The 23,615-nt window shown below is 42.0% G+C and overlaps 1 protein-coding gene across 2 annotated transcripts in view; it reads left to right on the top strand.

The window, feature by feature from the left end:
- Positions 1 to 6,454: 6,454 nt before the first annotated feature.
- Positions 6,455 to 23,615, top strand: part of SSH2 (slingshot protein phosphatase 2) — a 141,302-nt gene continuing 124,141 nt past the window's right edge. Inside the window, exon 1 of one of the 2 annotated variants that reach the window (XM_054008399.1) lies at positions 6,455 to 6,636. In XM_054008399.1, coding sequence (XP_053864374.1) covers positions 6,574 to 6,636 — 63 coding nt within the window. In that variant the 5' untranslated portion in view covers positions 6,455 to 6,573. The remainder of the gene's footprint in view (positions 6,637 to 23,615) is intronic. The other variant, XM_054008400.1, reaches the window with a different exon arrangement.

Below are 23,615 nucleotides of genomic sequence, written 5' to 3'. Positions count from 1 at the left end.
TGTTTTATTTTCCTCCATGTGCTCCTATAAATACTCTTTCAAAGGTTTGCATGGTTGTAATTTAGGGCTTTGGCCATCGTTCTGCATATTTAATATCCTTCTATATAAACAATATTCTCCTGAATACACTCAAACACCCATTTGTCCAGCTAAGGCACCCTTCTGTCCTCACTATAATACTAACTTCATTTTACTATATTGCATTTGTTTTCAGGCAGGGAGCATGAAACAAAAATAATCTAAATCAGCTTTCATGGGGAAAATACACCGAAATGAATTGTACATTTTTTTTACTATTATAATTAGCAAATCAGATGACTAGGGAATAGACACTTATTTTAGTGTATTTGCAAAATGTGTTGAAATAAACCCTAGATTACTGTAATAAAATGCATCTGACGCTTTGGGCATGGAATTGTTAGAATAATCTAAAATGTGGCTTTAAAATGATTTCTAATTCTATTCACTTCAAATCAGGTTCTGCATGATTAATTCCTGTTTGTCTTTTCATTCCCCGGTGTACCTGATGTTTCTCTTTTGGAATTCAAAATGTTATTGTTGTTGTGGTCAATCTATAAATCTTTTTTAAAAAGGAAACTATCAATTGTAAAAATACTCTAATTTTCCTCAAAACTGCTGTTAAACCACCAAATGAGAACAGGCAAGGGAAAAAACTGGCAGGAGTGATCTAAATGGCTCTATTTTTATTTCTCTGAAATTTAAATACTGTGGGCTATAGCAAAACAGTAATCACACCCTATTTAACTCGGATGTTATGTCTTAATGTTTCCTCAAAGCAAAGCCCATCCTTCTGCCATCAAATACTCGTGCTGTGCTATTGACAAAATAGCATGCTGAATATGTCATCACAGATGTTTTGCTGGGGAAATTCTTATTATATGTTATTTTTGGTTTTGTACACAAGATGAAGTCTGGGGGCATTCTGTGCCCTTTTACACTTCATAGCGGGACTATGCTATAATCGCTGATGTTTGGTAATACTGAAAATAAAATAAAAGGTGTGTCAGCAAGGGAACTATTTTCATATTTACTGAAGACAAAAATAATTCATGGTTTGCATGTGTTAAAAGATCTCTGGGGCCAGTCCTGCTGAGCACGGTACCCACAGCAACTTGCAGGATATGGGCACAAACTTATGATCCCTGTTTTATATAAACCATTGGCTGTCATTACCACAGGCTGCATTCTAATTGTTCTTTTAAATCAGAATACATTTCCTTTATAGCTTCCTCCTCTACACTTAAATGTTGCTGCTAAAAACTACTCCACATGCAAATTATAAGTTTCTAATGGCATTCAATCCCCTGCATCTCTGTGGTTACTTTAGTTAACAACGGATTTATAAGACCTTTAGCTGACTATAGAAAACAACTTGGTTATTTACTTGTTAGGAATGACTTTTTACAAGTGTTTGCCGTTTAAATATTCCTGGAAGTGCCAATGAATATATGCAAGTCGGAGAACTGTCTCTTGTTAGGCCAGTTCAGATAAGCATTTCTCTAATTACTCCTGGAGGGAAATCCCAGGACTTCCACTTTTCCAAATCTATTCAAAACGAAACCCCAGTGCCATCTGACAGGATCGCCCCAAGGCATTGGGAACTCCTAACCTGCACACTGTTTACTATAGATTGTACTACAGAGATATGCAAATTGAGGATAGGTGCGAAATCCACCAGTGCTCACCCCCATGCCTGCAGGAAACCATCCATTGGAATTAATTAATACACCAAGCACAATACTTCACCCAGAAAGGTAAAAAACAAGATCCCTGTCATAAGTTATGGTGTAAAAATCCTTCCCATCCTCAAATGTGAGGCCTCCTCCTGTTTCCATTGAAGATAATGGCAAAAATCTCATGGGAGCATGGACCATGAGTTGACTGTCAGTTCAACACTATGCCTGTGAAAGTATCTCCTTTTCTGCTAAGCTTTTCTGTCGTCTCTATAACCAAATGCCAGGGAACACATGACATCTGATCCTACACTTCTTGTGTCCCCAAAGCTCCTGCAATAGGAGGTTTGGGTGTACAAGGAATGCAGGATTGCTCCCATGTTTGTGCTTTTACCATGCCTCAAATTTTCTGTTTCTCAGCTTCCAAGCACACAGTACAGTTATTGCTCATTATAAGGCACATTTCTCATTTCAGAGCTAAGTATAGCTTAATTTCACAGACCTGAACTCCAATCTCTTAAATGATAGTACATGGTTTAAATTGGAAGAGATGAATCAGGAAAACATTAAAGAATTCCCCATACCTCCTATTTTCCCTGTCTCCCTTGGATGGGATCCAGCAGTCTGATCGCTCTTTTCCCTGATTTTATCTTTACCCCCATGAAACCCTGGGATAAATAAATAAATAAAATTCCAGGCACACTAGAGGCCTAATCCTGAACTCCTTGCTAAAGGACTAATCCTGCATTGTGCAGGATCTGCATTGCAGAATCAGCATCCAAGGCAAAACTCCCAATGCAGTCAATGTGAAGTGCAACATTAGTCCCTGAAACTTAGATGAAAAATCTGAACTGAACATTTTTATTTGCATTAAAATATTAAAGAAATGTAAACAGATTGTTTTTTACCTTAGAGACTGGTCCACACTGCCCAGCTATTTCTGTTTCACTGAAACAATTCAAAGAATATACATTATGCAAATGTAAAATACAATTTAAAAATGCAGATGATGAAGATACAAGCAACCTTATGTATGTTTTAAAGTTATTAAAAACAAAACTGTATCCCACCCTGCCCAATGAAATTGTGTTTATCTATGACATCTTAATATGTAATTTTTTAGTTAAGTAGATGCTGCAGTGATTTGCTGAATTGGGACCACAGTGATGAATTGGAGCCACAGTGCTTACTAGCAAAGCTAGAGAAGAAGGAAGGCCTTGTGGTTAAGACCCAAAAGCCACAATCCCACAATTGAGGAAGAAGGCTGTGCTGATTTTAAAAAATGACATAGTTTAGAGGGGAAGTGAAGGCAGCTATCAAAATAAAAAAATAATATATAACACAAGGAGGAAAGGGAAATTAGATAGTAATGAATATAAATCAGAAGTTAGGAATTATAGAACTTTGATAAGGGAAGCAAAGAGACACAAGGAGAAATCTTTGGCCAGCAGAGTTAAGGACCATAAGAAAGTGTTTTTTTCAATATATTAGGAACAAAAAGAATCCTGACAATGGTATTTTTCCACTACCAGTTGGAAATGGTAAAATTATCAATAATAATGTAGAATAGGCAAAAGTGTTCAATAAATATTTCTGTTCTGTATTTGGGTGGAAAAAGATGATAGTGTTATTTATACAGTGTTAATCTTCTTTCCGTTCCACTAATAACTCAGGAGGATGTTAATGAGAAACTATTAAAGTTACACATTTTTAAATCAGCAGGTCCAGATAACTTGCACCCAAGAGTTTTAAAAGAGCTGGCTGAGGAGCTCTCTGGACCATTAATGTTGATTTCACTAAATCTTAGCACACTGGGGAACTTCCAGAAGACTGGAAGAAAGTTAATGTTGTGCCAATTTTTAAAAAGGGTAAACAGGATGATCTGGGTAATTATAGGCCTGTCTGCCTGACATTGATCCTGGGGAAGATAATGGAACAGATTATATGGGACTTGATTAATAAAGAATTAAAGGGGTAATGTAATTAATGCCAATCAACATGGGTTTATGGAAAATAGATCTTGTCAAACTAACTTGATTTTTTTATGAGACAGTTATGCCCAACAGTTCTATGTTAGTAAATGCTATGCCCAAGAGCAAATGTTTAATGATCAAGCAACTGAAAGCATTTTTAAATGAGATTTCTTCTCTACTTAAGTTCTCCAATGTCAATTTTTTTAAAAGGCCCAATCCTGCAATCCTACACAAATCCAGAGGGTTGTAACTTTTTTTTAAATTAAAGGATTAAAATTTAAAAAAAGGTAATGAGTCTGTTACAGGGGTCTGTAACAACCTTAATTTTTAAAAAGAGGACATAATAATGGCTTCCATTTACTTTACATGTGAAATAGTTGTTTGTAAACACTTCTTTTTGCCGTAAATTAAACCTCTTAATATTCCTTTGATCATGAACTTCTCATATTACTTAACAACAATTTTTTACACATAATCAGCTATATCAGAGCCATTGTAACACATGGGGAAATTTTTATAAGGAAGCGAAGGGAATGCACTAGAGTGGAAAAAAGCAATCCAGTTACAAAACTAGATCACATAAAAGATCACAACACAAAAGGAGTATTCTTTTCTATCTCTTAAAATGCAAGTGAGACCAGAAAGAAGAGATTAAGTTTGTACTGATCTCCTGAACAACCATATCTATATTCTATCCTTGTTTATACAGAGTGCAGTACACTGCTGAAAATAAAATCTATCTAATAGAAGTGGTGAAGGTACCCAAAGTTTCAAAGCTAGAGACTGTCATAAAAAGCTTGTCATAGTATATGATCATGCAAAGCATAAATATATAAAAGAGTAAAAACACCCTCTGGTTGGAAAACTATGGAATACTTAGAGCCAGGGGGAGGATAGCTTATAAAGGGGCTAGAGGTAATTTTCCTGATATCTCCACTATAAATCACGTAGTAGTGCTAACATGCTTTCCATAAAAACTATGTTTCAAAATAATAATCTGATGATTGTTATAAGCAGTTCAATGACACTTTCTTTATGTATGCAGTGTTGTTATAGCCACATTAGTCCCAGGATATCAGAGAGACAGAATTCAGAGTAGCAGCCGTGTTAGTCTGTATCCGCAAAAAGAAGAACAGGAGTACTTGTGGCACCTTAGAGACTAACAAATTTATTAGAGCATAAGCTTTCGTGGACTACAGCCCACTTCTTCGGATGCACTTCTTCGTGGGCTGTAGTCCATGAAAGCTTATGCTCTAATAAATTTGTTAGTCTCTAAGGTGCCACAAGTACTCCTGTTCTTCTTTTTAGAGAGACAGAAGTTAGTCCAATAAGATAACTCATCCACCTTGTCTCTTTACTTGCTTTATGCATGTTTCTTTGCTTATTCTCCCCTTCTAATCTGATCCCCCAAACAGGAGGATTTTTGTGGATTCCGTATGTTCAAAGTTCTCACTTTCTGCATAACCCTGAGTGAAGCATTCCCGCAAAAATCACTTTCTAAGCTCAGGTTTATTTTAACGAGTCTGTTTTTCATCCTCCTTCATCCACTAGGAGGCAACGCTCATTAGTGAGCTTAACTTTTGTCCCGTGCTAAAGGATAATTGCCATACAATTTGCAGAGCCTGCCTGATAATTATTTTGACTGCAGGGCATTGGGGGATAGACCAAAGAACTAGCACTGAGGGCTTTTCTTGTGCTTAGATGTAAAGGGCCAAAAGCTTTCGTGACAGTTCTGTCAACCTGAAGGAGGAGATGAGAGTGAAATGCACTGAGTGCCTAAGAGGAATGGATGGGTTAATGCAAGCTGTTGGAGAAGAAGAGTGCTTGCTTTCTGTTTAAAATGTATTATGGTCTCTGCTAATCACATTTAATGTTCTCATTAGATGCCTACAAAAGGCCGATTCTTCATCCCATTAACTTCAATGGCAAAATATGACCCAAATTGCTGGATCCGCAAAACAAATAGGTTTTGCTCAAGCTGTTAAGATAACAGTATTGCTGCTCACCTCTCACCCCCCTTCGCCCCCACCCCTGCTCCCAAACTTCCACACTTTGAATTCTGGGGGGCATTTTATGGCTTAAATTTGTGTGTGCACATCACAGACCCATCACTTTCTAGGTATCTGGGCCTCTGGATTTAGTCAGTGGCTCTCCCAGAGAATCCCAAAAGGGGGTTGGATGCTGTTTTCTTTAGAGGATGGCTGGAATATTGGGGAATTACAAATATATCATCTGTGTTGCCAACTCTAGTGATTTTATCATGAGTGTCACAGGAAGTTTTTCTTAAAGCCCCAGCTCCTGGATCCATGGGATTCCACCTCAGCTTTCATTTTCCCCCTCAACAAAGAACAAGAAGCAGCAGCAACGTCATCCCAGTGCTCCCTAAAGACTCAAAAACCAGAAGGTAAACAAAACTCACCCCGCAGCTATTAATTATTATTATTTTAATCTCATTTTAAGCTGATCTCATGATTTTGGAGGCATGATTTTTGAACCCCTGCGGGTATCTGCCATAGTGATACACCCTGCTGGGTTCCTCCTGGGAATCCTTTCCCACGGGGGAAGGGCCAAGCCCCGAGGAGCCCAGTCCTGCGCCCGTTTCCCAAAGGGAGTGGAGCAGAAAAGGGCTCTGCAGCAGCCCCAGCAGAGCAGGGGTTAAAGGCTGCTGCAGCAGGGCGGGGGCGTGGCTGGGCTGACAGGTGGCGCATGCGCCTTGGCGCCTTATTGTGCCCGGCCGGCCCAACCCCGCCGCGCCTCACTCACTCGGCGAGGGGCCGTTGGCGAGTGCTGAGCTGCTGCCCCCGGCGGTCACCGCGGCGCTGCCGCCGCCTCCCGCCCGGCTCCGGGGCCCCGCCATGGAGTAAGGCCCCCTCCCGCGGCCGGACGGGGGCCCCCGCCGCGCCTCGATGGCTCTGGTAACGGTGCAGCGCTCGCCTACCCCCAGCGCCACCTCCAGCCCCTGCGCCTCGGTGAGTCTCCCCGTCCGGCCGCCGCCTCCCTGCCGGCGCGCGCTCGCTGAGGCGGAGGGAAAGGCAGTTGGCTGCCACATAGGGTCCGGCCGGTGTTTGTACGCATGCGCGCTCTGTGCCGCCTGCCCCCCTCTGTTCTCCCGGGCCTGACAGCTGAGCGCGCGCAAGGCAGCCCCAGGGATGCTGCAGGCTCTGGGCAGGCACTGAGCCTGGGGACCCCTCCTGGGCAGCGGGGAGGGGATAAACAGGATCGCTCTTGCCCCCCCCTTGCCTTTTGCAAAAATGTCATTATAGCTTGTATAGCGTGCTTGCAAAACGTTTACGTGAATCAATGTCTAGGTCACGTATATACCACTCCCCCATGTGGTTCTGGCCCATCTGTGTTGCTCTGCTGCAAAGAAATAGACTGGGGAAGGGGGTTCTCTCCTGGGCCATTTCTCTACAGACCCTGTGGGTTTCTGTTTGAGGGTTGTTGGCTTTTAATTTATTGAAAGCCAGCTGATCAGGTCAGGTGAGTCTTAAAAATATGGGTATCCTGGATGGAATGTTTTACCCAACTTCAGATGTAAAATGTTTGCAATGAAATAAAGTTTCAGTGGAAACAATTTGTTTCTGGGTTTAAATGCTGCCCTGTAGTGTTTGTCACGTAGTTTGGGGTGTAAAGGAGATGAATGAGAACCACCAGAAAGTGAAATGGACTATAACTAAACTGGCTGTCCAGTGTGCAAGAAATGTAAAAATCATTGGTTAAAAGGAAACTGGGATTCTAATAACTGACAATGTTAAATTCCTCCCCGACAGAACTGTATTCTAAAAATGAAACCTGGTATTTGCCTTCATGCATCTTCCATGCATGAGCTTTCTTTCAGAAAAAGCAACTAGATTTTCCTTCTTGGTGCTGCATGTAATCTTCAAAAAGCTATATCAAACCGAGACCGTGTTTGAAACAGGAAGATTTTAAATCTCTCAGTGGCAGTGAAAGCTCTCATTAAAGGAGTCTTAAAAACTACCTAAAATTAATCCCAAATCAGGGAGTGTGGCAGGTTGTGAAAATGATGCTGTCATATTCAAAATCCTATTTTGTTTAAAAGGGGGGGACTGAATGTGAAGCCTCTAAATTACTACTTACAATTACTATAGTTTGTTACTAGCAGTTAATTGAGGATGGCAATGAAAACTGCAAAGTGGCTTTCACTTTGTTTATATTTAGTTTCTAGGTGGCTTCACTTTGAAAATATCCTGTATTATCACACATTATGTTTAGGTTGCAAATGCTTCAGGGGAATGTTGAAATCCCAGTTGTTTCTGCTAAAATAAAAACTGCTCTGAAAATATTTCTTTCTGGGTTGGGTAAAATCTCTTTTGATCTAAATTGTGGATTAACTGTTTGATAATATCACATCAAACGTTATTTTGGATACAAGGGTATTAACACTTTTTTTTTTTTCCTGTCTTGCTAGGACATGCCTGTTTTGTTAGCAATGCAGATTAACTCCACTTGTTACTTTGCTATAAATATTGATTAACTCTGTTACTTCATCATATGTTGTTTTCACAACCATGCATGGGGAAACAGTCTATGCTTAGCTGCTTCTAACTTCTTCCATGTGTAAAACACTTCAACAGTTAGCCTAATGCCTCTTTAGGGTAGAAATTCTGGTAGAAAGAATAGAAATGTTCTGTAGGGTAGGAATGTGTTGGTGACAAGACTGATTTTAAATAAAAAAAAAAAAAGAGAGAGAGAAAAGAATTCATACCCCCTCTCCCCCCGACTGATGCCTACTCTCAAATACCTCCTTTCATTTAAACTTGTCATGATGATCACTCTGCAAGGCTGCCCTGTTTGGTGCAGCTAACTAGCCTGTTTCCTTTCTAGGTTACCAAAAAAGTTGCTTTGGATCACGCTCACTCTGAACAGTTAGGAAAGAGAGTGTGGATGCATGAATGCTATGGGTGTGTACAATACAACCTTTAACATATTTAGCAGCATTAGTTCTCTTTCCTCATTCTAATAAAATTGAGATATAATCCACTGAACTAGTCACTGTAAATCCTGTGGTACTCTTCACAAGAGTAAGTGTGTGGGCTCTCGTGTCCTGACCAAACTTTCACTTTAGTAATTACTTTCTGCCTACCTAAAACTCTCCTTGCAGTCTCGAGTGGAGATGGTATTCTTCACTTTCTGCCCAAAACAGTTGTATGGGGTTTTTGTGAACTCTTCAAATGCCTTCTGCATTTCCTTGGTGGTTGAAGCATGTTTATTATTATTATTATTATTATTATTATTACTACAAATAATAATCTAAAACTGTAAAAGTCCTTTGCAATCTTTTAGAATGAAAAGTGCTTTAGAAAAATATATGCTAGTTCAGCTCATCTGCATATCTGCTGCTAAACTTTCTTCAATGTTAAGCAAAGTATAGCATTTGGTTTCAATATATTAGCTATGCCACCAAGCTCAAATAGTCACTGGAGTTAAGTCTCCAATCTTTGTCCATCGAATGCCACCAGAATTCCCAAGCTACGCTGTAGTGGAGACTGTCCTCTAGCTCAGTTTGGCAAATATCCAGCTCTTGTCAGAATTCCACTGACTTGCCCAGTACCACTGGGTACCTGTGTGAGAAGGTTGGACAGAAAATTTCCTGGTGAGATGGCCCAAGAAATTCAGGTGATGGTCCCAAATGAAATGCTGAAGGCTTGTGATTCTGACAAGTCTGTCATCTTGTTAATCCTCCTTAAGGTCCTTATCCTGAAATTGACTCTGTTTGGGAGGTCCCCTCTGCCCAGGAAGAGCCCTGTTGATTTCAACAGGATTCTGCACAAGTGCAGGAGTCTGCTTATTGAGTCCTTGTAAGAGCGGGACCTGCAATTCTGTGGGAAAACGTCTGTAATTTAGCAAGATGTTTGGTCAAACTGTGCTTTAATCCTTTCTCTATGTGCACAGGATCATAGGCTGATCAGTTTTCTACAATAAATAAGATTACAGCAGGCAATGTTCTAATAGACTAATCAAAAAGATTATTTATTTATCTTTTTTATTTTGCTACATATGGACATTTTACATGTGGACACCAACACGTTATACCAATCATCTGGAGTTAAATGTAAACCCCAACTTTTTGTGCCTTCGCTAGGTAATTTGGGGATGAGGTCAAGTTAAATCTGATACATTAGTCCTCCAGAGAGTGTAGAAGTCTGACATGAAGCTTGATGTTTTCATGTCTTGACATAAAAATTCTCAGACTGCTGCTTTGCCATCTCAAACTGGGAGTGAGGAGGAAGTGTCACCCTTGTGTATGCTTCAACAGGTGACCACATGGAAGAACTAATTCAATTTTCAGGTCACTAAAGGACTTTGAGGACAGAGTCCCTTTATACATTGGTTGATGCTCTCCTGTTAGGAGCAGACTCTCTAGACAAGAAGAAGAGGTTGAAATAGTGCAGTGTCAATGTCCTTGAACCACAGGAGATTTCTGCATTGTGTGCTATAAAAGTATTCTAATTGGCTTCCCTGGATTCAGGGGAATAGATGATTCAAATTACTTTGAAATTGGATGGTTTTATTTATAGATTTTTTTTTTTTGTTTTGTTTTGTCCTCATTGCCATAGAATTTGAGTACCTCACAAATATTTATTGCATTGTAGAGGAGTGTTTCATACCATGATTTTCCCAGGTTGTTATAGATCTGCACCATGATCTCTTAATTATCTGTCTGAGTTCCTGATCGTAGTTTGGTTTTTGACTATGCTGACACTTTTATCAGAAAAGAGACCTCGTGCTGCATCCTACAGAACATTTCCATTCTTTCTATCAGAAGCTGGAATTATCAGAAGCTGGAATTATCAGAAGTGTTTTATGGGCAGAGTATGGGTTCAGGAGTGATTTCATCAAGGTGGAGAAAGTGGTTATTGTGGGACTTAGAGAGGGAATACTTTCATCAACACAGCAGCCTATGTTTAAGAGCTGAAGGATGTGAACCTTGTAAAGATTTCCAGTTTCTCTTCTGGAATATTGGTTGTTTGCTTTGTAGGCAAAAGCCTAGTTCATGTTTTAAGAGTAAAGGATGGCTTTTTATCAGTGTGTTTTCCCTTTAACTACAGCAAAAACTGTCCCTCTTCTCCCTATCTGAATCCCCACACTTCTCGGGAACAGTGTATGTGGGGACATGGCATGTGTGGCGCTTGCTGGCTCACACCGCAAAAAATTGTGATGCTGTGAATATTTTACACATAAACCTAAAAGTGAATGCAGATCTAGTCTCAAATACTTCCCTGTTTATAACCTACAGCTAGAAACAGTGCTTACAGGAATAGAATTCGGCCTGGCTTACCCTTAAAACTTAGCTCAGTGTGGAAGATCCACACTCTTGAGTGTCGTAGCTAAGCTGACCTTGGTGTAGATACAGTTAGGTGGACTGGAGAATGCTTGCCAAATCCTAGCTGATGTCACTCGGGGAGGTGGAGTTCCTACAGCGAGAGGAAAAACCCTGTCCATTGCTGTAGCACACTTAGCTGTAGGAGCCAGAGAGGCTCGGGGCCAAATCTCTAGTAGGGAGGTTGGAAGGACCCAGGCCCTTGGTATCCTTCCCTTTGGGAGACTCTGTCTCACTAGTTGCAAATGCCTGTCAAAGAGGATCCTGGGAACTTGGCCTTGCAAAGTTTTTTTTTTTTTTTTTTTTTTTTTTTTTTCTCGTGTCCCCACTCCACCCCGCAATGGCCTCATTTCAGTGGACTAGTATGTAAACTGACATCAGCTGGACTCATGTGCAGGCTGCTCCAGCAGGCTGTATGGAAACCTGCTGTCTGAATTTGGACAATGCCAGAGAAAGCACTGCCCCATTCTGCTTTGCTGTATGTCTTCCAGAACCTTGCCCTAGTCTGTTCCCAATAACTCAGCCAGATGCCTTGCAATTTGCCAAGGTTCAATCAAGCCTTGTTCCAAGACATAACGAAGATTTGAGCTGGAGGACTCTATGGGATTTGTTAAAGGTGGAGTGAGATCTTGCACAATTCACTGGCTTGTCTATTCTCCGGCTCGTCTGAGACCAATAGAATTCTATGAACCGCTCCTGTGAGTTTGGTTCCAAGCAACCTTTTCCTCTCCCATGGAAAAAATTCTCTCTCCTGCTCTGTGTCTTCAGGAATTGTGGTTCAACTCATGCTTTCCAAGACTTCAATTATAAAACGAGGAACTGGAAGTTTGCATGGCAAAGTCTGGCTGTGGAGGAGCGTTGGAAAGCAGCACAAGTCTTCTCCAGAGAGCATCTGTCCATGCAGTATATGTCCACAGCAAATTAACTTTTGCTGATAGTTAAGTGCTAAATGAGATTTCTCTGAATCTGTCTCCTAATCTTCTTGCTTTCTCCAGTGTCGCACAGAAACTGATCATTCAAAAAAGACTTACGTCCTGATTTAATCTTATATCTGTTAATTCAATAAATGCAGAATTCTTCACTACCACACACAAAATGCACTGCATAGAGATGGTCCTTGATGGTTAGTGTATGCAAGCGTTTCAAATGTGCCGATGTCTGCAGTGTGTAGGCAGCATTATTAAATTAAGAATAGTCTCCTTCCTGTCTGAACAAGAACCAGATTGTCGCCCTTCTCCATTTTATACCATCTCCTAAGTGCTGTTGTCTCAGGAGAGATGTTGGGGCATTGTGCACCTGCTGTTATTGTGCCAAGAGTCTTCTATTGTTCTCTGAAAGTTCCAGGACTTGGGCTTGCCCTGATCTCTGGCACCTCATGGTTAATACCTGCCTCTATCTATCTATTTTGGGGTGGGGGGGAGGGGGAAAGGGGAAGTACAATTTTCTTAGATGTGTCCAGTTGGTCTGACGTTTGTGTGCATGAGATGGAAATGTAAAAGTCCAGTTGTTTACTACTTTCCTTTTCCATGGTGGTCTTTTCAATTTTACTGCTTCCAGCTCCATATACCCTAACTTAAAATATTGGAGGAAAACCTGTTGATGTCATGCAGAATGGAAGTCTGAGGTGTTTGATCTGGTAGCCAGAACATAGCTGATACCATATATACCTGGTGTAAAAGTCTCTGCATCGGATTTACAGGTTAAGGCCCTGGAGGATGTTACAGGTGACCTTACTGAAAAGCTTACTGTGGGATCCCTGTTAGCATGATGAGGTGAACAAAGGAACGTGGCCCTGATGTTGCAGGACGCTGCCATCTTCTGAAACAATTGCTATAGAACTGTCCCTTCTCATTGGTTTTTAGTAATTCTTTCATTAATTGTTTTTTGAAGGACAGCTCCACAGAGAAAAAGCAAAATAATCCTGTCTGACCCTTTCTTGAGATGTGAAACATCTGGGCAGGCAATCAGGCCCTGACTCTTTTCCAGTAAGAGAGCATATTGTTTCCCTAAGGGTAGGAAGGCAACTGACCCAGAAAGAAGAGATGCTGTTTTCATTGTTATAAAATTCACAACAAAACCTTAAGCCAGTCGGCTTCCCTCTTGATCCCAGGAGGTTAGCTAAAGTGGGAAGCAGAACCCTGCAGGTATGTTTGGGAACCTTTGTCATTTTCTGTCTTCAAGTTCCTTGCTGTTAGAATGTACAGGAAATATTTTCCTCACTAGTTTAAGAAACCTAAATATAACAGTTCTCTGTTTTCTTTATTTTAATAGTGCATTCAGAGCTTTCATTACTAGTAGGCAGTCTTCGCAATAGAATTGCTAGGCAAAACACTAATTGACTGACCTCTTAGCCCAAAGTGACTGCAACAGCACTGCAAACAACTCTCCTAAACTGATCAGTTATTACTACCTTTTAAAAATCTCTTCTCTCCTCTGCAGTATTTATCAGAGTGACAGTCTATCTCTGGAGTTGCATTAATCTAGGGGTGGCCAACTTGTGGCTCCGGAGCCCCATGCGGCTCTTCAGAAGTTAATATGCGGCTCCTTGTATAGTCACCGACTCCGGGGCTGGAGCTACAGGCGCCAACTTTCCAATGTGCTGCTCACCCCCTGGCTCTGCCACAGGCCTTGCCTCACTTCACTCCCTCCCCTGAGCCTGCAGTTCCCTCTCTCCTCCCCCTCGCCCTCCAAGTATCCTTCAAGCCACGAAACAGCTGATCGGGGAGGGAGGGGGAGGTGCTGATCGCTGGTGGGTGGGAGGCACTGGGAGGAGCTGATGGGAGGCTGCTGACCTATTAGTGTGGCTCTTTCGCGATGTACATTGGTAAATTCTGTCTCTTTCTCAGGCTCAGGTTGGCCACCCCTGCATTAATCAGTTACATGAGCAATCACTAGTTCTTATCAAGATGTGCTGATAAAGTCATGTTTTTTTCTTCTTCTGTAACATGTGCCAGTCCTAGAAATCTCCCAGGTTACTGGCATCACTTTATTCTGAGATAAGGGGCAGAGGAGAAGGTGGAAGTTCTAAAACCTTTCAGATGTGTGCACAGCTCTTTCAAACTAAATCTTTCAGAGACAGTAGGTGAGAACTGGACTCAACATACACCAGACTTTCCGCATCCTCAAGCAGCAGGGTCTGGCAAACAAAGTGGGATGGTGGGATAAAAACCTGGTTGTAGATCAGGCTTTTGTTCACTTCTCAGATCTACAAGAAAATACCAGAGGCCTGTATCCTCTGTTTCATATTTGGCTGCATAGTAGAAGGGTTGAGGTTTATTTGTTTACTTTTTAAAGTATCTGAAACTGGGTTTTATCCTGCTGCCCAACACCAGGCTTTTTGACTTGCAAAGAAGAACTTTACCTTCTGCGTACACACGGCCTAGATATTGTGATGCTCTTCTCTGCAATGACCAGCTTAGTTAAGCAGAGGGCAGATAAGTGTGCCTGCAGTGTCAAGTATGGCTTAGCGACTTTTCAGTTGTCGGGCCTTCACCTGCAGCACTTGGTTGTCTTGGAAACTAGCAAAAAGTAACCCTGGGGCTAATCGCTGCCTGATCTCTGCCTGCAGCTGAAGGCCTCCGTCAGTCACAACAAACCACATCCTCCCAGCGCTGCAGACTTCTCCTTTCCATCTCACTTCCAGAAGAGCGCAATGCTTTCGGAAGGTAGCAGTTCAGTTCAGCAGAGCTGGGCCCTCAGTCAGCAGCCACCACTCTCCGGCCACCCAGCTTTGAAGACCACATCGAAATAAGGGTGGCATGGTATGGTATTGTCACCCTTACTTCCAGGAGCACCGCCAGCTTTTCTGCCGCCCTAGGTGGCGGAAGGTCCCGCCCCGAAATGTCACTCCCCACAGGCGGCGGAAGGTCCCACTGCCAAAATACCACCGTGGTTGCGGCCCCCCAAATTATAGCGCCCTAGGCAACTGCCTAGGTCGCCTAATGGGTTGCGCCGGCCCTGCTTACTTCTGCACTGTTGCTGGTGGGCGCTACCTTCAGAGCTAGGCACTTGGCCAACAGCCGCCGCTCTCCAGCCGCCCAGCTCTGAAGGTGGCGCATAAGTAAGGGTGGCAATACCGTGACCCTCTCAAAATAACCTTGCAACACTTCCTCCCCCCCTCCCCGAACTCCCTTTTGGTTCAGGATCCCCAATTTGAGAAACGCTGGTCTCCCCTGTGAAATCTGTATAGTAGAGGATAAAAGCGCACACAAAACCAGATTTCACGGGTGGGAGACCAGATTTCACAGTCTGGGATGCATTTTTCATGGCCATGAATTTGGCAGGGCCCTAATCATGGCACAACAACACTGAAGTGAGATTCATAAACTAGAGAAAAGGAAGACTGAGGCATCAATGAAAGACGAATCAACATGGAAGGGGAGGGGTGTGTATGAGGAAGAGAATTCCCGAGAGGAAAGAACAACTGACTTCCCTTCTGCCCCCCCCCGTCCAGAAGAGCTGAGGGAAGGCAAAGCATGAAGGGTCAGGGAGTAGGTGGAAGAGTTCAGAGAAGTAGGCTGGTGGGAATCATAAAATGGAAAGCCAATAGGGCAGTGGCAAACTGGATTTGAGAGGGGAAGCCAGTGTAGGTCACTTGCAGAGAGGAGAGGGTGTGAGGTCCAGCTTCTATGCTGGGAGAAGTGTTCTTTCCTCTTAAGTGTGGGAGCCCAGGCCCTAGGAGTGAAACGTGCTGTAGATGAGGTGGTGATTGACAAGGCATAAGTAGCAAGGGGTGGACAAATTCCAACACAGGTGGCATTGGAGAGTTAAAGACAAGGGAGACTTGGGAGGAGAAATTGGAGGACAAGGACAACTCTGAATGCTCTGCCTTTAGGTGCAAAACTAATTAGTGGTGGTGTCAGATTCATGAGACAAAAATTCTTTCCATCCAGAAATGCTGTGTGCTAACCCTCGTATCACCCCAGAAGGTGGGGAAGTATCTCCTTCTTTTACTGCAGGGCACTGAGAGGCAGAAGGGACTGAGCTACATAGTCAATGACAAGAGCCAGGATTGGAATTTGGGGGTTCCAAGATCTGTGCTTAATTCACTAGGCCACCTGGAGCGGAGAGCCTTATGGGATAGTAAATAATAGAAGCAAAGTTGCATGTCACTACAACTGACGAGAATGCTGTGGGCTCCGTAAAGTCCCCCATTTTTCTCTCTCTGTACCGAAGTAGGCAGTAGAAACATGCATAGTGTTGCAGTTTTAGGCAGCAGTCAGCAAACTCAAGTTACTCCTAAGTTGCAAGGCTGAAATAATACTTGCTACTCCCTTCCTCTTTATATGAAAGGAAGTTACCATGTGCCCTACAGGTGGAAAATCCTTTGTTTGCATAACAGATGTCTTTTGTGGTACATTTTATAGCCATGATCTACCGTGAAACTGGATCCAGGGGCTGATCCTGCAAGATAGTGGACCACAAGCTAAATGAGTCAACAGTGTAACACTGTCGCAAAAAAAGCAAACATCGTTCTGGGATGTATTAGCAGGAGTGTTGTAAGCAAGACACAAGAAGTAATTCTTCCGCTCTACTCCACAATGATTAGGCCTCAACGGGAGTATTGTGTCCAGTTCTGGGCGCCACATTTCAGGAAAGATGTGGACAAATTGTAGAAAATCCAGAGAAGAGCAACAAAAATGATTAAAGGTGAAACATGAGCTATGAAGGAATATTGAAAAAATTGGGTTTGTTTAGTCTGGAGAAGAGAAGACTGAGGGGGGGACATGAGAACAGTTTTCAAGTACATAAGATTGTTACAAGGAGGAGGGCGAAGAATTGTGGCTTCTTGCCCTGTCCTCAGCGGTTAAGAACAATGGGCTTAAATTGCAGGCAGGGAGGTTTAGGTTGGACATTAGGAAAAACTTCCCAGCTGTCACGGTGGTTAAGCACTGGAATAAATTGCCTAGGGAGGTTGTGGAAGCTCCATCATTGGAGATTTAAGAGCAGGTTAGACAAACCCCTGTCGGGTGGTTTAGATAATACTTAGTCCTGCCATGAGTGCAGCGGACTGGACTAGATGACCTCTCGAGGTCCCTTCCAGTTCTGATTCAGCATACCTTGCTGGAAGTTGAGGGTGTTTAGCACTCGATATTCAGGGAGATGGTGATGAATACTCTTGACCATTGGAGGGACAAAAGCCGGTGAAACATACTTTGTGCAGGAATATAGATCTGCATTGTTATTGGTCTGTCTGAGGACATTCATGGTGGGTTTTCCCCAGTAACATTTTCTCAGCAAAAATATGGCCAGGCTTTGCAGTCATTGCAATGAACTGTAATTAAAATTAAAAAACCTCTTCACATGTTGGTCTTATCTATTCTTCACACTTGTGGCAAAGCTGAAGTGTAGGTGTGTGATCTGTCAAAGTAGACAAAGCCATGACAGAATTTGGTACTTGATTGAACAACCACAGAATATTGATAACTGGTTGGAAATGATGGACATGGCGCAGTATTCACTGAGCTCTCTCTGAGGTAGAATGATGCACTTAATTTTATATATGTGATATTGTCAACTGGTGTTACTGGTGTCAGTTAGCACTGCTACAGTTATAGGCTTAATACCCTTTCTAGTGCAAGCTACTTGTAGGACTAGCAACCTGCAAAGAGATTCTATCCAGATCTGTTCAGTGATGTGATTATGTGGCTTGCAGACATTAACTATCCTATCTTGCTGTGTGTTTCTGTTTTTTAAAAAAAAAAAAAAAAAAAAAAAAACCTTCCTGAGGTAAATGCTAATCCTTGGCTGGAATAGGCCCAGCAGCTATCTGAGAACTATTACTGCAGCTGTGGCTATCTGACATGTTGAATCTGCTAACAAAAGCCTGGTGCTTCTTCTCCCCTTTCAGGTTTGCAGAGTCGTGCTCTGAAGTGATCCCTGTTGCTCTCCCAGAGGGACTGCAGATTTCAGTGGGTGTTGTCCAGGCAGCCATAAGTTCCCACCTTTTCACCATAGCATTTCCAAAGCACCTGAGAAGAAACTGGGGTGTCCTGCTGAAAGGTAGCAGCTCATGACTAAATCGGAGGTAGACAGGAAAGTGACTGGACAGTCCCAAGCTGTGTGTAAACCTAACCACAGCTGGGTGTAACCTAGATACAGGGGCTAACTTGGAGAATAGACACTCCAGAAACACCTAAAACAGACACCTCCAACTCATCTGTGAAATAAATATTCTAAGGGCTTCCTTCAATGGCTAAGCAAGCAGCAGCTCCATGAAAGAAGTCTGGGCTGTAGTAACTCTGAATACGCTGGTCTTCTGGGTTGATGCTGGAGTCGTGTAATATAATGTTGGTTAGTGATACAAAAGGTAAATGTAACCTCTTCTTCCCCAAGGTAGCACAGGCCCTAGCAGTTAAACAAACAAGGCCCTCCCATGTGCAGGCATCCTTCTGTGCAAAATAAAATTTACACTAATGCAATTTAACTTTTTACCTTTTGAAGTGTATGAAGAGGTGATAACACCCTTTATTGACCTTCCTAATTACATAAACAAGTAACATCAGGCTAGCTGTATCACGTCTTATCAGGGGTTTTCCTTTTTTGTTCATTTTGTTTCACTTGAGTTCTGCCTGGGCAGGGTGAGGAAGCATTATGTGGTTTTAAGTTTCAACACTTTATCACCCTGTCTGGCTATTTTGACAGTTCTCCCTTCTAGCTGGTATTCTTGTTAGGCTACACTTATTACAGTCTTCCGCATTCTAATGTTGATCTCCACAAACACGAACGCACTCCCCAGAAGCTTGCTCTTCAGCAGGGTGGAGTGTGTTTTGATTTGATTTGCTTTGTTTTGATGAAAAGACTTCATAGAGTTGAACATGGAAATTGAACTCCTTGTGACTCCTCTTTCCCCTTACTGTTGGGCAATTGTACCAGTTCTCAGACTGCTAGGGGGTGGCCAGCAACCATTGACCTAATGTCTCGTCGGTCCAGTGTACTCAGGTGCTTAAGACCCTGTTGCCTAGACCCTGAATGGAAAAGGTGAGGATGGCAAAACTATAAGTATAGTTGCTCTTCAACACCACCAAAAAAGTTGCGCAAAGATGGCTTTGTACCAAATATCGTGCTGGAGTTGGCATGGCTTAAATTGAAACTGCTCAGTCTCAAGTGGGTGAAATTAGTTATTCTTTGGTACTGTAATTTCATTTCTTGACATCACATTGTGATGACACCAACCTGAAGCACAAAGACTATACAAGAGTGTTTTTGCAAGGTGGCTTCTGAGGCTGTGAACTCTCTCATGCAGAACAGAAACTGTGAGGGCAGGTCTGGAGAAAAGCTTTATTCAGAACCGCATCCTGAGTACAGAAAGCAGAAGTCTAAGCCCAGCAGTTGCTGTGTGGTCAGTATTCACTCCTTAAGTCCTGACACATGTTAAGAGTCATTGGACTAACTGTCTGCTCCCCACTACTGCCTGGCTTTTCTGAAAGAGAAAGCATCAGACCTGCTGCTGGACAGTTGGCATGTCCAGGCACTACTTCAGAGAAGTAGTCTCTTTTTTTTTTTCTTTTTTTCTGATGTGGAAGCTGAGCTAATCTTCTGAAGGCTTCTGATGGGACTGATTCTGGTGGAATTGCCATCCTTAGAGGTTTTCGAGGCCCGGCTTGACAAAGATTTAGTTGGGGTTGGTCTTGCTTTGAGCAGGGGGTTGGACTAGATGATCTCCTGAGGTCTCTTCCAACCCTAATCTTCTATGATTCTATGACCCAACTGCTTTCTCTAGCAAAATGTGGCTGCCTTATGTAGCTCTGCCCCAGCACAAGAAGATGTACTTAAACACCAAAATGATCCATCATGGTACTTGAAAACAGTTACTGTATTTGGATGCTGTTTCCCTTCTGGTGTCTTGGGTGTCCAGCACTGTAGTACCTAGCTTTTTGTTTGATCTAGAAGACTGTGCTTTTGTTAACTGGATTTCTTCACTTTATAAAAGTCTTTTGGACTCTGAAGAAACTCTCTTGTTTTATGACTGTCCGTTCCATTGGGAAGACTTTAAAGCTGTATATCTGCATTAGCACACTCCATAGCTGTAACTCACTCACGCAGCTCCACGAAGAACATAAGAAGAATGGTTTGATGCAGTATGGCCTATGTTCCAATATCCTATCTTCTGATAGTTGCCAGTGCTAAACGTTTCAGTGGGAATGAACAAAGGAGACAATTATCAAGTGATCCATTCTCTGTTGTCCAGTTCCAGCTTCTGGCAGTCAGAGGTGTAGGGATACCCAGAGCACGGGGTTGCATCCCTGACCATTTTGGCTAATAACCATTGATGGACCTATCCTCCATGAACTTATCTAATTTAGTTTTGAACCCAGTTATACTTTTGGCCTTCACAACATCCCCTGGCAATGAGTTCTGCAGGTTGACTGTGCAATGTGTGAAGGAAGAACTTCCTTATGTTCATTTAAAACCTGCTACCTATTAATTTCACTGAGTGATCCTTGGCTCTTGTGTTATGTGAAGGGATAAGTAACACTTTAGTGTTCTCTTTCTTCACACCATTCATGATGTGTTAGACTTCTACCATATCATCCCTTAGTTGTCTCTTTTCTAAGCTGAACAATCCTCTCTGCATTACGAAAACTGACCATTTATTCTTACTTTGCTTCTTGTCTATTTAATTAGTTACTGATCCTTTTATCCCATGACTGCTTAGTTTGCTTAAGAGCCTTTGGTGAGGGACTTTGTTTGAGGCTTTCTGAAAGTCCAAGTACACTAGATCCACTGGATCACCCTTGTCCACATGGCTGTTTAACCCCCTCAAAGAATTCAAATAGATTGGTGAGGCATGATGTCCCTTTATAAAAGCTGTGTTGACATTTTCCCAACATATCATGTTAATTTATGTGTCTGCTAATTCTTCTAGTTTCAATCAATACATCTGGTACTGAAATGTAGACTTTACTGGCTTGTGATGACAAGGATCTCCCCTGGAGCCTTTTTTAAAAATCAGTGTTATGTTAGTTCCTGCTTCTGAGATAAATTGGAAATCAAATCTTACTGAGGAAAATAGGAAGAAAAACTCTTGCAAGTATAAATAGGCAGGCTAAAAAAGAAATTTGAAGAGCAACTAACAAAAGACACAAAAACTAACAGTTTTTTTTTTATTTATTTTATTTTTTTTTAAAAGGACACATTATTTATTTACCTTCAATCACCTCTTTTACTCTGTTTAGCCATGGTGGCATTTTTTTGGTCCTTTTACTTGTTTGTTATTTGGGGGAATACATTTTCGTTTGAACTCCTATTATGGTTGGCCTTATTGGATAAAGCCTTGGTTAGGATGGCTTTGATTTCATTGGTCTTTTTGTTCTCTACTTCAGGGGCATTTCCCAGCTGTGTTTCTGTTTAGCTAAACATCCAGTCTCTTTAGGGTCCCCTAAATTAACTTAATAGTACTGTAAATGTCCTATTCAATCAAGCGTTCTTTATAAAACTCTTTCCTTGCGCCTTTTAGACATTTGCTCTTACAACTGTGGTATCTGAGCACCTTAAAAACTTAAACTATTTTACCTCTGTATGTGTCTCCCTTCCCACTAGCAGGAATCTGTTTTCCTCTTATCTCCATCACAGAGGTATCTTAAAATGACTGCCCAGTCTCTCTCTGAGTTTGCTCCATTCATGTAGCTACTTTTAGTGTTGCCATCTACTCTAAATGGGTCAGACTTAACATGCCAGCAGTAATATGCTTGGGCCTGATTTTCAAAGGTGCTGTGCAAACACCGCTTGAAATGAAGTCCATGGGACTGGGAGTACGGTAGGGGTAATGGCCCATTGTGAGATGTCTCTGAAAACCCTGCAATTGCAGAGTCTTTTGTTTAGATACCCTACCCCAATCTCCTTTCCATTGGCTCAGGCTGCAGCTTAATCTCTTTTATCTACTGTCCATGTTGATCTGATGCCAAGGACGACTGTAGATTTCAAACACTGACAGCCTCTGATTTGGTCTTGCTTTTAGAGATATGGTTTAGCACTGGCCAGAATAGCAAAGCTCAGACAGCAGTCAATAGTTAAATATAGAGATCTTAATTAATGGCTACGTTATTGACTCATTCAGCTTCTAAATTTGTTTGTCATTAATCTCATGAAAGTTCACTCTGGTTCAGCTCCCAAAAAGTAACTTGTGGGGGTTTAAATCTCTCTCTCTCTCTCTCTCTCTCTTTCTTTTGCAGGGTACCATTTTAACAGGGATGGGCTTAACTGGAAAAGATGGGGTGGCCACAAGGTGACTGCAGTTATTTAGAGACCGTTGGAAAGCAGTTTGCGTTAACTGATAAGACCTTCCGTCTTTCACTTTCTTTTTTGGCTACTATTGTGTACATCTCATGAAAACTTGTTTTCAGATTCTAGTCGCACATGACCTGAAAATTAAATTCTTTGGCTTTTAAAAAACGGCTGAGCTGTCAAGCTCCCATTTAGGATAAAACTGTTGTAAGGGCATTCCACACGCCTGGGACTGGGGGGAGGATAATTTTGAGGAAAGAAACCATATGTATTTATTGTCAGTCTTCCACTTGGAAAGAAATCTGAGAAACTAACATAGCTGTGATCCAGTTTAAGGGCCAGTGAGCAAGTTTCTCCTGTCTGGCTCTTCCAGCTCATTCCAAGTGAATAAATAGGGGTCATATGAGGACAGCACAGACTGTATTGCAGATTGCTGTCAACTAATGGAAACTGAAGTAGGTACCAAAGTTGTGCTTCCTCCATATGCCAATAAAAAAATGCAATAGAATTCAGAAACCTGAATGCTGATAGCCTCAAGTACACCTATTCCTTGCCTCTGAAATCCACCTTGTGTGGTGTGCGTACAGAGCCTCTGAAAATGAAGAGGTCAGTCTCTAGGCTATTTGCTTTACAACTTTCCTACAAAAGGCACTCCAGGCAGTTCGGTAGTGAAAGCTGACTTGTAATTGCTTATCCTGTGCCAAGAATGGACTATTCTTTCCCACTGGTCAATATCATGCATGGAAGTAAGCATTGTATTCTGCTAAAGTCCTGCAGGTATGGTTCCCCGAGTAGGTTTGAAGAACAGTATTCCGTGGAGTACTGTATGGTGTGAGAGCTTTTTCAAAGACCATGGTCCATGTTAAAGCGTTTTACCTTTGTACATACGCAACAATAAGTACACAATCTGTGCCTGGCTTGAAACAATAGATCAGATAAACTTACTGGCTTCAGGAACTTGGATACTGCAGTGAAATGCTCAGAGTAAAAAATCTGGAGGATGGATGGATTAGTTTAGAGCACACCATTTAAAAACCAAAGTGTGTGTTTTGGTTTTTTTGGTTTGTTTTAAAGCTAAGGTACTAGTTTTTAATCTGTGTCATTCAGTTTATTTAAATACTAAGATGTCTGGTGTAAACTTGATATGACGATTCCAGAGTGTGTAAAAGCCAATCTGGATATAGCACAATAATTAATTCATTAGCACTGTGTTATGATGGGCCTGGAGGGCCCATTATGCCAGGTGCTGTACATACACATAGTGCGAGACAGTACCCAATCCAGAGAGGCTGCAATTGAAATAAACAAGGCAAATGGTGAGGAAGGGAAGTGGCGGCACAGAGAGGAAGTGACTTGCCTAATGCCACGCAGAAGGTCATT

The sequence above is a fragment of the Malaclemys terrapin genome, chromosome 18 (assembly GCF_027887155.1).
Source record: "Malaclemys terrapin pileata isolate rMalTer1 chromosome 18, rMalTer1.hap1, whole genome shotgun sequence".
NCBI classification, from domain to species: Eukaryota; Metazoa; Chordata; order Testudines; family Emydidae; genus Malaclemys; species Malaclemys terrapin.
Note: the sequence above shows the minus strand (reverse complement) of the source record. Positions and strands in the feature narration are given on the sequence as shown.